Source organism: Alosa alosa, chromosome 14, assembly GCF_017589495.1.
Source record: "Alosa alosa isolate M-15738 ecotype Scorff River chromosome 14, AALO_Geno_1.1, whole genome shotgun sequence".
Taxonomy (NCBI): Eukaryota; Metazoa; Chordata; class Actinopteri; order Clupeiformes; family Clupeidae; genus Alosa; species Alosa alosa.
In genome coordinates this window covers 17,750,511-17,766,512 of record NC_063202.1, presented here as the reverse complement: position 1 = coordinate 17,766,512, position 16,002 = coordinate 17,750,511, and the positions used below count along the sequence as shown (strand labels likewise).

Genomic DNA, 16,002 nt, shown 5'->3' with positions numbered 1-16,002 from the left:
TATGAATAAGACTGGAAGAGGTCCATCAAGTCATTCTCATTATGAAGCATTTTCCCTGTCATTTTTCTTTCATTCCCTCACTCCCCCTCTTTCGTTCCCTTCTGTGAGATTGCCTCATTGGAGGGAGGGAGGTACGGTGGCGGGGGGGTGAGTCCCTGGCACCCTAACAGGCACACTGCTCCACAAAGCCCTGTATTACCTGAAGAGATTATGCATCTAAACAGCACTACATCTGCTGCATTAAAAATTGATAGGACAAGGACAAGGAAAAGAATAACAAAAAAACAGAGAGAGAGAGAGAGAGAGAGAGAGAGAGAGGATGGAGACATCATTTTTATGCCCCACAGCTTTCCGTAAAAGCGAAATTAATTCCGCTTCCGTGTTTGCTTTTCTGGATGTGCCCATAATGGGACTTATGTACAGTAGATGATAATATCAATCATCCTGTGAGTGCCACAGGCAGAATGCAGACTTACTTAAGCGTGCTGTGCATGGATGTCTATACACACTCATACAGTGCAGACATCCCTTATGTGCTCTGATTGTAGCAGTATGTCCCACAGTTGAGACAACATACAGTAGATGTACAAACAATGTCAACAAATATACGATGATAAAAAAAAATAGCATTTAGTGGGATTTCTGTAAAATACTTCAGAGGTGATATTTCAAATCTTTCACAACCCTTAAACACGGTACAGTAATCATTGTACAAAATTGTGTTCACAACTGCACCCTAAAAATACGCCTGAAAATATTTTGTCTTCTGAGAGCAAAGTAATATTTTACTACCCTGTCGTGCAAACCTCCAGAATGTGCAAGCAAATATTAAAGAGCAGGAGAATTAACGAAGAGTCTCCTCATCCTCTCTTTTTCTGTCTCTCTGACACATCCACATTCTCTCTCTCCTTATCTATCTGTCTATATTTAGTCTTTTCCATCCTTCTTTCCCCCTCTCTCTCTTTCTACCTACACCATCTCTCTCTCTCCATCTCTCTCTCTCTCTCCCTCTCTCTGCCCAAAGTCAAATAAATTAGCAATCCAAAGCAGGGACACGCAGCCTCTCCATTAGGGAGAAATATATTCAGGCTCGCTAAATAGTGGAAATCTGTGCAGATATAGGGGCTATTACCGAGTCATTATTTTGGGTCTGAGGAATTAAGTTTAATGCATCTCAGTTCATGAGAGCTTTCCATGTGGAAGTATTGTACTGCCCATGTTTAAATCATGACAACCATGAGGTTGGAACCCATTTGAATTATTAGTTTCTTGAGCTTTGAGCTGTTTTATATGCCTCACACACTGGCCCTTCTATGCAATTTTATTAACATTGTGCTCACACACACACACACACACACACACACATACACACACACACACACACACACACACACACACACACACACACACACACACACACACAATTCCAACATAGCATTGTATTAGCCATGATGGATGGCTGGCCTTTTAACTTTAATTGATAGGGAAACACAGTGAGCCTGACTGCTTGACTACTGTATCTGTGGAGAGGGAGGGAGTCAGCGCCACGGCCCCACAGCACAGGGGTACCTTAAGGCTAAGGTTTCACATGCTGTCGTCCACGTCAAGTACGTCTCCTAACACACACATGGCCAGCTCCGCCCAGTGATAACGACTGTTTTGTCCCTCCTTCACATGTGCGACATGTGACCTCACCTCTTGTGTCACGCTATGCTGTGCTCATGCATGTGTGAAATGCTACATTAAAATAACCTCACATTCTTATTGTGTGTGCACATGTATGCAAGACATGCTGTGTGTGTGTCCTTCTAACCTTTCAGCAGTAGACACACACCGTTTATGGAATTTTAAAATCTGTCACAGTTGATAAATGCATTCTTTCACTGGAATGTTCGCTTATCTGCTGAACGGTTAAAATGTTCTTTTGGCATCCATTCCTGTAAAAGGCTATGTGAGAAAAAAAAACTGAGTTTCCCCTCAACAGGTTTTGATGGGAGACTGACAGAACGCTTAGTGAGGCAGATGGGTCGCCATCTTATACAGATGGAGGAAGTGAATTTTGGTCCAGGTGAAGAGATGGGCACATTTTTCACCAGCCTTGTGCCAATGGCTAGCCAGACACCAACAATGTAACGCTATGCTTTAGCATCTGCTGCTTGCTGTCCATGGCGTTAATGATGATGAATGCTTGGCATTGGTGCGTCGGATCTGAGTCCAAGGAAATCAGTCACTCACAATCAGTGAGGTTTTTCTCTTTTTTCCACACACACACACACACACACACACACACACACACACCACTTTTCCCCATAGTCTAATTCAGCTTTCCCGGCCCTCGGCCAATCACCAGGCTCTCATGTCGCTGTTTCTTTTGTCTCTCTGTCTCTCAGCTCGGTGGCAGCGGAATCTGAATGCCAGGCTCTGAGTCACAAGCACCCCAACCCCCCCCACCAGACCGCCATCGACCCTCAGCAGAGTGGGGTGAAAGCAAGCCTCTGGGAGCACTCTGCTGTCCCCTCTTTCAAACGACCGGCGGCGGGGTTGGGGGTGGGTATGTGGTGCGGTGTGGTGATGGTGATTACTTCCAGGGTTCCCCATCTAATTCTGTCTGCCACAGGGGCGGGTCCGTATCGATGGCTATGCATGCGTGGGGGGATTACACATTTTTTATGTAATAGTCTTTTGAGATGCCCCGCTGTGGGGACTAATGCAGTGTGAGGCACGTTTGGGCAAGGCTTGAGGACCTGTCACTGTTGCCAGCGAGACTCATTGTGCGCGCCATAATACCCCATTAAAATCCCTCTTCATTCTGCGCTTATCTCTGAAAGAGCAGCCCTTGGCTGGGCTACCTGGGTCATCCTGCGAGGAAGATGATTGGTTGATTAGCGTTATTTATACATGTGCTGTGTGTTTGTGTGTGTGTGTGTGTGTGCCTAATGAAAATGAACGTGAACCCTCGAGTGGGTCATATCGTTGAGAGGCAAGTTCTAATCAAAGACCCCCCCACCCGGGGATATTTTTGGTATGCTGAATCTCACCAATGCGGGAGCCTGCTAACGCTTTGCCCTATGGTCCAATCGTGCTCAGAAGCAGTTGGGCACTTAAGCCGTAACTCTTGAAACAATCCCAGATGCTAATATTAATGGAGATTGACTCCCCATGTCGAGGCAATAAACAAACACAGATGGTGGCACTCACAACGCTCCCGATAGTCTGCCATGTTCCAATGATCCTTCCACTAATGCCACACATGCAAATTCCTCATCTAAAGAGTGCTTATGGCTGCTTGATTCTTTACTTCCATGGGCTACAGATCGGCTAAGTGCCCACATTAAAATAATGCAGCTCCAGTTTTTCTTCTTCTATCAGTTTTTCACCCCACATAGCCCCTTTCCAACCATAAATGCTTTCTCATTACAACCGCTTTGTGAGTAAGCCCTCGGAGATGCCCAACCCCCCCCCCCAAACACACATACACACACAAACATACACACATGCACGCACGTACGCACGCATGCACACACACACACATACACAAACAGCATTGTGGAGGAAATCGGGTTGCTCATTTTTTAGTCGCCGGTGGAGATGCCGGGATCACTGGCGAGCATCTGGCGCGGGGGTCCACTCACCGGGGCTAGTCATTAGTGCATTCATTTGAATTTGATTTAATAACATGCTGCCTAATTTAATTCCACTCAATGCCTTTTGTCTACGGGATACGACCCTGAAGGAGGGGGGTGAGGGAGCACATCCGGCCGGCCTGGCCCGTTGTTTATTTTTATCCACAATGAAATATGACGATAAGAACGGCATGTCTGTCAAAGAGGGGAAGTGTGTGTGTGTGTGTGTGTGTGTGTGTGTGTGTGCAGGTCAAGGGGGAGAGTGAGGATGCTGTGACGGTGTCCCTTTGTGGTGATGGATATCGGCATGCCACTTAGAATGTCATTATCTCTGCCAGTGTTATCACTGTCACATGCTACAAACCCCCCACCCACCCACCCACCACCACCACCACAGAGAGGCCCCCACCCCACCTCCTCCACTGACCAATCGCCATCACAGCTACCATCCTCCACACACCCTCCCCCTCCCCACCCAAACGCCATCATTTGTTTATCAGCCATGTTATTCTGGACAAACAGCATCATTCCCAACAGCCTCACGGCACCAGTGTATCCTTATCTCTCTCTCTCTCTCTCTCTCTCTCTCTCTCTCTCTCTCTCCTCTCTTTCTCCCTCTCTCTCTCTCTCTTTCTCTCTTCTCTCTCTCTCTCTCTTATCTCAATCTGACATACTCATACTCTCCTCTCTCTCCTTATCTCTTTCTGTCTTTTCCATCTCTGTCTGTTCTCTCTCTGTATTTATCTCTGCATGTCTGTCTTGTCTCTCTGTCTATCTCTCTCTCTTACTCTCTCCCTCTCTCTCTTTACCCCTCTCTCTCTATTTGTGTCTTTCTCTCTGTGTTCTTTCTATCTATCTTGGCCCTTCTCAGAGGGCCTCAGTAGTCAGAGAATGACTTGTAAGAAATTGAGCGAGTCTCTATCTGCCTGTGCAGATGTCCGACTCTTACGAACGTGACAAGGCAGGGTCAGAGGTCAGCGAGCAGTGAAGTGGCCCCCCAATCAACACCGGGTTGCCATGTCGCTGTAGGATCTGTGTAATGCACGTACGATAGCGGTGAGAGTCACCCATCCGGCGGCACCTATGTAGAGAGAGGCGCTTTGCTGCACTTCAGCACATACTACACACACACACACACCAGGAGGGAGACAAACTCAAACACCTTGCTGGTTACACACAGTTACGTACACCATTAAATAGACCATTATTCACGCACGCACACACACACACACACACACACACACACACACACACACACACACACACATACACAAATACACACACACAAACACAGTTGTGTACACCATAAAATAGACCATTATTCATGCACACACACACACACACACACACACACACACACACAAGGTATTAGGCGATGCTCGTTTATGAGTGAGCTTAAAAATACAGAGACTACGGGAGGATTGCTTGCCACACTCCAGACTCTATATACCCGGTTCAGGGTTCTGTAACAACAAACCTCCGACCAATACCACAGTGAGGCAGTGAGCAAATTTCTAAAAGATCATCCTTCCCTCAAGAAACCTTTGTTCCTGAACATAACATATGCTCTATTCTTTTTCTTTTTTTTAGGTTGCTGTGAAATTCAAGCACCATTTTCCCACTGTCAGCCTCAAATAGCCCCCTCACATAACAGTTTTCTGTCTGACACCGTGATAAGGATGAATTGTGAGCGCTAGCGTTCCCTCTAGTTCATCCCGCGTTCATCTGTGCCAGTTAAGACTGATTTTAGCTTTAAAATGACTGGGGAGGCAGTCAGATATTACTCCACAGTCAAATTTTACTCAGTGATATATTCCTATGTCTCTCATGTCAGTGTCGATCCATATTCCACATTTGGCACAGAGATGTTCCCACACACATTTAAAATTCAGAATGGGATGGAGGGAATGGTTGTTTTTAGAAATGTTTTTATGACACTTAGCACCACAAACACCAGCACCAACCAGAGAAGTACACAAAAATCATGCAGTGTGTGTTTATGTGTGTGTGTGTGTTTGTGTGTGTGTGTGTGTTTTTGTGTGTGTGTGTGTGTGTGTGTGTGTGTGTTTGTGTGTGTGTGTGTGTGTCAGCCATCTAGACACTATCTTCTCCGGTGGTGACAGGTGACATTTCCCTATGATGACCTCGCAGCACTCCCCCTGTGAGAGCCGAGGACATGACTTTTAGCTCCGCCCACTCAAATGACAGGACTCATGGCCACCGTGGCTGGCATGGCTCTCGTCTGGCTCTCGTCTGTCAGACTGATGATGGAAGCCAACACACGCGCCGAGGAAGGAAGAAGGGAAAGGAGATGCCGTAACATGGTGTCTTCCACTAAGCTACCTTCTTTTTTATTCTTCTACTGGCTGAGGTTGAGAATGACATAAAGGAGGAATTTCTATATCATCCATGTGTTAAAAAAAAACAGTGTGCTATATTTTCACATGATACACAGAGCTAAGACTGAGCCTGAGTCACAATAGCTTGTCTAACCAAGTGTCCCCAGCCTAACACGTGATTCTCACATCTCACAAGTGATGCCTATACACTAACTTCAGTCCCCTCACAGATTATATCACATCCTCCAGTTGTCATGTCTTGTAGAGAACACGCCACTCCAGGTTTACTTCACTTTTAGACATCCAGTCAAAAACTTCCCAAACTCACTATCAGCAAAATCAGCAGCAGCCGCTGCCCTCCCTCCCTCTGCTCCCCTCCCCTGTGGAGCCGAAGCGTGGCAGCCCCATGCTGGGAAGGAAATAGCCCAGGCACCAGTGGGGACCGCGCGCTTCACTGGGGCCCAACTTGCATGACTGCGTCTGCCGTGCACCGAGGCTGAAGGGACCTGGATGCACCCACCTGGCAGCCGCCAGGGTGCCCCGTGGTCGTGATGGCATATGGCGGGAGGGCCAGGGGCCTCACTGAGCCTCCCACGGGGGGCCCAGAAAAAAACTTTTGGTTCTGCAAGTCTTACAGCCGCGGGGATGAGAGCGGTGGGGTTTGAGGGGAAGGGTTGGGGGGGGGGGGGGAGGTGGAGGTGGAGGTGGAGGTGGAGGTGGGAGACTCAATGGGGAAACCACAGAAACTTTTCTCATCATTACCACAATTATAATCATCACTGATCTTTTTCTTAATCATTGGCAGTTTTGCAGATGGGGAGGGGGGTTGTTGATAGGCACAGTGACAAACTGCAAAATAATAACATCTCCCCCTATGTCCTGCTGATACTGGGAATGTTTCTCAGCTCCAACCTGCCACATTTTCTCTGATATTACAGCTGGATTCTCTGTGTCCTACTGATAGGTATGCAGAGAGGGACATCCTCATTTCTTGCACGGGGCATAGCTGATACTCTCTGTTTGCTGTCGCTGTTATCCTTCTCTGTATAATTACACTATTTACCATTATATTTCTCAAATTGATTGAAAAAGTGAAAGAGCAAAGCCTACTGAAAACAAAACAAAACTGTTCAATGATTTATTTGACTGAGAATCAGTCTGTATTATAACATAATATCCAACAAATACTTATGCTAATCAACTTCCCCTCTATGTGGTTATCATCTACTCCAGTAAAACAATCAGTAATATTCCCAAAAACCCCTGAGTCATCTCAGATGGAATGGAAGGGAGCATGGTGACTGGCTCTAAAAGTTCCATGAGGACGCTAGCGAGGGTTATTATGGCCTGGAAATTCACAACTGAGAAGCCAAATATCAGGTTGGCCAGAGTTTCTTTAAATCCCTACACATTTCTTATGTGAAAGCAAATACATTCACTATGCTCTCTAATCAAAAATAACTCTAAAACAGGAGGCCCAGATTACGGGAAAGGAAGAAGGCAGGTTGTGTTCGGCCTCAGCACTATCTAGTATGACAGGGTAAGTCCAGGTCTACTAAAGATATCACAGCTCATGGATAATATACTGGTCATATATCTTCTCCATATTCTGCGGATGCCCACTGAACACACAGTTGTGTATCTGTTCAAGATCCATAGATCACAGATCCCATAGATTTGTTTCATTTGTCAAATCTTTATCCCTTATCTAGCCCACACATATCAACCCCACAAAACAAATAAACAGTCAACTAGTCAATGCCTAGTTTCAGTGATAGCAAAAGCCCAGAGCATCCACTTTGGGTCCTGACAGGAACTTAAAAGTTGAATAACCTATATTTTCACCGGGATTTAGCCAGATTTCCTCTACTTCCTACACATTCTAAACTGATTGGTTGTCAGGGAACCAGCAAGATCGGATATTCAAATTAGACTAACCCTACATCACCATACAACCAATAGGTGATATGTCTTACCTCCTCCCATTGGTGGATGTAGCGTATGAGGCGGGACAGCCTCAGCAGCCGGAGCAAGCTGAGGATCTTGGTGAAGCGGACGATGCGAAGCGCGCGTGCCGTCTTGTAGAAGTCTGAGTCGATGCGCGTCTCCACAATGAGGAAGATGTAGTCGACGGGGATGGAGGAGATGAAGTCCACCACGAACCAACTGCGCAGGTACTTGATCTTGATCTGCTGCGGGTCCAGGATGATCTCCGTGTTGTCCTCTTTGACGATGCCCGTGCGGAAGTTGAGCACCAGGTCCATGAGGAAGAACGTGTCGGAAACAACGTTGAAGACGATCCAGGGCGGCGTGTGCTCATCCTTGAAGAAGGTGATGCCAACGGGGATGATAATCAGATTGCCCACCATAAGCAGGAGCATGGTGAGGTCCCAGTAGAACCTGATCAGTAAAGCGAAAACGAGAAGAAATGACAATCAGTCATCAGTCACTACCAAGTTCACTCAGAACCTCCAAGCATCTCTCCAAATTACACGTCCCTGTCATGTCGTGCCATAGATTTTTTTGTCCCGTCACTAGACAAATGGGGGAGAGAGGGAGATGGGCATCACTGCAAAGCAAAAGTCAGAAAGTGGCTGTTCACAGTTCCTTCTTAGAGTCAATGAAAAGCAATTAATGGGGAGACATTCAAAACCAAGAAGGAGAATAAAAAAAAACACACAGAGAAGTGGTCTGTCAGAAATACAGAGAATTAATTGCTAGAGTTAGAAAAGTGCCTGAAAAGTGGTTTGCTACAGAAATAGAGAATGTAGGGGAAATACAAATGCTGATAATGTAAGAAAAGTGTCTGCCCAAAAGTTGGATGGTCTTTGAAGACCCATTTCCTTCTACAACTTATTTACAACATTTAAGCAAATTCTCCAGATTAAATGTGTCACTGTTATCGTGTTCTTGCCTTTCCCCAGAAGGTATTTGGTTTTTAATGACTCAGCCAACAAGTAGAACTCTTCTAGAAATGTGACGGCTAAAAAATGAGCTGAACATTGTGTTTCTGATTATTCAATTTCGAAATACATTAAGCTATTTGCACTCTTGGTAGACACAGCAGATTTATTTCACAGAGACCTACAGATGAGAAAAATACTAATACTGTTTGGTTTTAGTTCCACAGCTGTTTGTGCAGGCGCTTTGAATAACCTAAGCAGGATCAGGAAATTCACACACGCAGACATACACATAAACACACACGCATGCTAACTAATACACACACACACACACACACACACACACACACACACACACACACACACACACATACACATGCCAGAAAAACAATGTAATAATGTGGATTGACAAAGAGTCTGTAATTAATTTGTTTAATTCATAATGTAATTTCAAACAAAGCTATTACCTTGCACAACTGATTCATTTATTACCGGCTTTTCCTCAGAAATCAGAGCACTCACATCGCTATCGCCAGAGAATAAATAGTGGCTGGCCTATCTCACAAGGAGATCTAATTGTATTGTATTGTAAATTGTTACTCCTCGCCGGCGGTCTCTCTCTGGCTGTTTGGTGGCGGCGAGGTCAATAAGGGTTAACCGCTGATTACTAAGTGTGGCGCAACCTCTTCCATCCTCCCAGTGTCTCTTCATGTTTGGTTATAAATTGCCCCTGCTGGCTGACCTGTAATTGAATCTAGATTGGCTCTCTTGTATAAAGGATGAAGTATCCTTGGCGCTGTGTAGATTGCATTGTGAGGAACGTCAGCTTGTGAGCTGGTCTTGCAGGGGGCAGATGATTTAACCGCTCGAGCATAGCTGCCCCATAAAAATCCATCTTGGGGGCAAAAGTAATTTAAAGCCCCTAGGGCAAAAACAAATGAAAGCCGTGCCGTTCTGTATGTTGATGCATTTTGACGTTGGGATTTTAACCTGGGGAAAGTGAAGGGAAAAAAGAACAATCCCTGGCTACCCCTGGGAGCACTCACTCTCTTGTTCATGGACACGACATGTTACTCCAAATAAACACTAATTACACACACAGCTGTCTAGGAGGGTTGAGCCACATTGTGGATGGATTAACACTTGCAGACACACACACACACACACACACACACAAACAAACACACACACACACACACACACACACACACACACATACACATGCCTGGGAGCTTTATTCTTTTCTTTCTCTCTCTCACACACACACACACACACACACATACAGACACAAACACAAACACACACAAACACATCCATGTGCAGACACACTAACACACACAGACATGCAAACACACACACACACACACACACACACACACACACACACACACACACACACACACACATCACACACATTACACACACAAACACACACACACACACACACATACACACAAACACACACACACAAACACGTTTACATCCAAAACTGTGACAGTAATTGGAATTCTTCAAAGTAACAAGGGTATCCACTCTATCAGAATCCTGTCAAGCGGAGTTATATTTAGTGAGACGTTCCCACCACTGACTTTTGTCTTGTTAAGACTTTAAGCCCAGGAGAACCAAAGAAACTTCAAAGAGGGGGGGGGGGGGGGGGGCGTTGTTCGCCGATAATGACATTTGTTTCTAGAATGTCAAGAAAACCTTGTGAACTGAAATTACGCACGCGAATCAGATTGGCACAGAAACACAACGGACGCTCACAACAACACGGCCGTAATGCTGGGTTTTATGTATCTCATCATTTCTTGCTGTGCTGACACCTGGACGCACCTCCTCACTAAGTCCTCTGCCTGTACTAACACTTCTCAGAACCCAACAGGGAGCCTCAAAGTGGGTCGGACCAGAACTGAGCTCAGACACCAGGAGGTAGAAAAAAAAGGAGGGCTGTCTAGCAGACAACCCCTGTGGTCTGTGTTTTTTTTTTTCTGTGAGCGTGGAAATGGAGGACAGGGAGAGAGTTGCTCTACTCTCCTGTAGTCCGCTGTGTCCGCTCTCCTGAGCCGGAAGGAAGGGAACGGAAAGAGAACGGGAAAGGGTGAGACGCAGAACAGCGAGACAGTGGGAGGGGGACCCCAGGGAGCGACGCACCTGCGTGAGTTCCACCTGTTCTCTGCCCATGAGCCAGGGACACGAGGGAGAGAGGGAAGAATGGAGTGATAGAGAGAGGGACACAAGGGTGAAATGGAGGGAAGGAGAAAGGGTGGAAAAGTTGGATGAGAACGAAGGGTGGAGTGGTAAGTAAAGAGGATGAGACAAAGGAGGGGAGGGAAAGAAGAAGGTGGAGACAGAGAAAGAGGGATAGAGGAATATACCTAAAGGAGAGAAATAGGGACAGATGGAGGGAGGATCTGTAAAACGAGATGCAGGTATTGGTGAACGTAAAAGATTCCAGAAACAGCGGAGGGCACAGAGAATAAACTCTATAGTGTGATCAGTCAGGAAAGGAGAAGAAGAGAGGGATGAGAAGGAGGAGGAGGGATGGAAAGATGGAGTGACAAAGTGATGGAAATAATGAGTGGGTGAAGGTTGTGCACAAACATGGTGCAAGGAAGCGTGTGCCATTCTTTCTGCACTATTTACAGAGCAAAGCACTGTGCTTGAAGATACACTCTTTATGTTTAATCGTTGTGTGTGACTTTATGTGAAATACATGGGCTAACTCTCTCCGGTACATAATATGGCCCTCTGTGTGTGTGTGTGTTTATTTGTGTGTATGTGTGTGTGTGTGTGTGTGTGTGTGTGTGTGTGTGTGTGTGTGTGTGTGTGTGTGTGCATGTACATGCAAGCCCTCTGCGTGTGTGTGTGTGTTTGTTTGTGTGTGTGTGTGTGTGCGTCTGTGTTTGTGTGTGTACAGTATGTGTGTGTGTGTGTGTGTGTGTGTGTGTGTGTGTGTGTGTACTGTATGTGTATGCAAGCATGTGTCTACTCATCTGTGTGGCATGATAAGCATCCATATTATACTATGAGAACATGCACTGTATGTGCACGAGAATGCTTTTATTTGGTAGCTCTCTCCAAAACCCTATTCAAACCCCATGGAACAATCTTTGCTTCCTAAAACTCTTTTTTCTTTGATATCTCCTACAGTATAATATTAGAATATACAAATTACAACACTCACTTCTAGTTGTGTTCGGTTAGACAAACAGACTGGTAAATAGTAGTAGCATATAAGGTAGTTGCATATAAGGACAACTACATTTCAAGAGAAGGCTTCATAGAACAGATGAATCCCTTCACTATATTAGAGACTGCCGATGTCAGAAATCTTAATCAAGCCACGAACAGTTTGTGGCAATTGCACCATATTGCCATTAATCATTAAGATTGCCGTACTGCTTTACAGTTTTACATTTATTGTGAAATATCATAGCAGTGTCCCATCACCATTGCCAATAACAATCACTCAAATAATAGTTACATATAATGTTAGATACAGTACCATATCATGTCACGTCACATGCTTGTGAGCATGAAAATATTTTGGCTGTTGTCATAAGACTTATTCAAAAAACTGGATGTATTAATGTAAATAATCTTTTAAATAAATACAGCATCAACAGTCATGAAAGCACAGTGGTCCATGTTAAATTACACCCTATAAGGAAGGGATCCATGTAAAAATGATACCCAGTAAAGAAGGGGTCAATGTGACATGATACCCTATAAAGGAGTCTATGTAAAATATACCCTATAAAGAAGGGGTCCATGTAACATGATACCCTCTATAAAGAAGGACTCCATGTAAAATTATACCCTATAAAGGAGGAGTCCATGTAACATGATACCTTATCAAGGAGGGTCCATGTAAAATGATACCCTCTATAAAGAAGGACTCCATGTAAAATGATACCCTATAAAGGATGAGTCCATGTAACATGATATCTTATCAAGGAGGGTCCAATGATACACTATAAAGAAGGGGTCTATGTAAAACTGTACCCTATAAAGAAGGGGTCCATGTAACATGATACCCTATAAAGAAGGGGTCCATGTAACATGATACCTTATCAAGGAGGGTCCATGTAAAACTAGATGTACCGCAGAGCGGTACAAAATATGACCGACGCCCAGTCCAGCACATTTTTTCCACAAAAATAAATCACGCTGAAAGGCATATATGATTCTAACTGTCTCAATAAATTGCATTATCCACACTCAATTCTCACTAGTATCTACTAGACAACAAGTACCAAAATATGATTAGTTCATAGATTTCACATGTAAAATTAATTTTATACAACCCCACCCCCACCTTGCCTGTTGTAATTATTACAAGAATTCTGAGAAATTCTTGAATTGTGTGCATGTCTGCGTGTACATGTTTATGTTTATGTGTGTGGGTGGGTGTGTGTGTGTGTGTGTGTGTGTGTGTGTGTGTGCCTGTGCATGCATGCGTACATATGTCTACTGTGTGAGTATGTGTCATACATATGATTACTGTGAATGTATGTGTGTGCGTGTGTATCTGTTTATGCACATGTGTGCATATGGAATGGGTTAACATGACCCTGGAGGCAAACATACGCAAAAATTGGTCATCCTAGGCCCCACGGTTCTCAAGATATTCACAGAAAACTCTGTTGGTGTAATGGTCACTAAATGTACACATAAATTATTTTATTGTAAGGCCCCCCATGAACGAAAGTTCACGAAACTTGGCATGCATTCGGAGGGTGTCATAATGATCCTACACTTTCAATTTCGTGCCGTTTTGACCATGTCAGCCAGAGATATTGTGATGAAAACACCTAATTCTTTTGCTTTTTAATTTTAACTAGGTGGCGCTATACATGAAAAAAAGTGGTAATGGGATGGGTGACATGGCCCCTTAAGACCAACATACAAAAAAAAAAGGTGGTCTTCCTAGGCCCTACGGTTCTCGAGATATTCACAGAAAACTGTCTCCGGCCACCTACAGGCCAGTTGGTGTATCGTAACATAAATTAATTTATTGTGTGGCCCCCCATGAAAGTTTCCACGAAACTTGGCGTGCATTCAGAGGGTGTCATAATGATCCTACAATTCCAATTTCGTGGAGTTTTGACTTTGTTAGGTCACAGATACCTGCGATTACCAACATACACACATTACACCTCATTTTTACTTTTTTGTGTTTAACTAGGTGGCTTATACATGAAATGAGTGCTGTCGACATGGGTTGACATGGCCCCTTGAGATCAACATACAAAAGAAAGGTGGTCCTCCTAAACCCTACGGTTCTCGAGATATTCACAGAAAACTGTCTGCCCTACCCTCCTTTCGGGGGGTCCAGTCCAGTGGGGGGGCTACAGATCAAAACGAAAAACGATGTTTCAATGCTATCCATGTGGGGTTACATGCACACCAAGTTTCGTGTACCCCGGTCTTTCAGTGTCCCAGGAATCCTTGACGGAAATTTGGCCATGTGAAAAAGAAAAGAAAAAAAAAATCTGTGCTGCGCGGCGGCCATAATTATACCCTATAAAGAAGGAGTCCATGTAAAATGATACCTCATAAAGAAGGGGTCCATGTGAAATGATACCCAGTAAAGAAGGGGTTCTGGTGGTCTGGGTGACTGCACAGTGTGATGGATGGAGAGAGCTGCAGCCATTTACACCTGCAGAGGTCAAACCGGTCCCAGTGCCCTCCTTGCACCTGCCACCTATTTACCTGCATGCATTACTCTGTGTGTGTGTGTATGCGTGTGCATGTGCGAGAGAGAGGGAGACACAGAGCGAGACAGAGAGTGTCTGTGATGATGTGTTTTATGTCTGTTATATGTATTTTAATTCCTCTTTTTATTTTTATGTATTTATTTATTTCTATATAGTTTTTTTTGTTCCTCTTGATTTTATTTATTCTTGTCTGCTATTATCTGTGTGTGTTTAAAAAGTATGCTTTGTGAAAGTAGGTGTGTGTGAGAGCAAGAGAGTGTGCCCGTTCGTATGTCAGTCCTTCCCTTCTCAGCTCTTCCTCACTGCCCACTCACGTAGCGAGTCATCCCACTTAAACATAGCAGGGATCCATTTACTGCACTTAGTTATGCTCTGGACACCCCAGGTGGAGGAAAGAAGCTGGTCTATAAATACAGAGAGATGGAGAGAGAGAGAGAGAGAGAGATAGAGAGAGAAATGGAGAGAAAGAGAGAAAGGAAGCAAAACAAGAGAGAAAGACAGCTGAAGGAGTGGAACAGATGGAAAGACAGAGAATAACACAGAGGGAAAAAATAGATATACAGAACAATAGACAGTAAAAATGGGTGAAAGAGCGAAGTCAGAGGATAGTCTGAGACCAGGAAAGCATGCACCCAAAGACATATTGATAAACACACACACACACACACACACACACACACACACGCACACACACACACACACACTCACACACACACACACACACACACACACACACACACACACACACACACACACACACACACATTATGCTGCAGAGGAACGTGCGGCACCAGTGAATGTCAGGTTTTTTTTATACCATCTCATCTGAAACAAAAGGCAGTGTCCTCTGAGGTGATGTCTCTTCAGGGGAAACGTCCCCGCAGGAGGGAGAAAGGGAGAGAAAGAGAGAGAGAGAGAAAGAGAGAGGGGGGGGGAGAGAGAGAGAGAGGAAGGGAGAGTGAGCAAGAGTGTGATACAGTTTCAGAGAGAGGGAGGGAGAAAGAGAGGGATGAAATAAGAAAAGAGAGTGAGTAACAGGAAGAAAAATGGATAGTAAAGGTATGGAAGATGAGACTAAGGACAAAGGATGACAAAGAGGGAGAGACAGAAAAGAGAATGGGGAAAGAATGAGAGAAAAAGGGAAAACATGAAGAGAACAAAAGAGAGAAAGACATTGAGAGTCAGTGAGAGAGAGAGAGAGGGGGGTAGTAAGAGCCAGAGAGAGAGAGAGAGAGGGGGGGTAGTAAGAGCCAGAGAGAGAGAGAGGGGGGGGGGTAGTAAGAGCCAGAGAGAGAGAGCAAGAAAGAGAGACAACGAGAGACAGAATGAGAGAGAGAGAGAGAGAAAGACAGGGATAGTGAGAGCCAGAATGAGAGAGAAAGAGAGGGAGCTTGTGAGGGAGAAATAGAAAAGGCAG

General features: G+C 44.8%; 1 protein-coding gene across 1 annotated transcript in view; it reads right to left on the bottom strand.

The window, feature by feature from the left end:
- The window catches only part of hcn4 (hyperpolarization activated cyclic nucleotide-gated potassium channel 4), a 96,374-nt gene that overhangs the window by 60,471 nt on the left and 19,901 nt on the right, over positions 1-16,002 (bottom strand). The window contains exon 2 of the mRNA XM_048263719.1: positions 7,939-8,362. Within this exon, the coding sequence (XP_048119676.1) occupies positions 7,939-8,362 (424 nt within the window). The remainder of the gene's footprint in view (positions 1-7,938; positions 8,363-16,002) is intronic.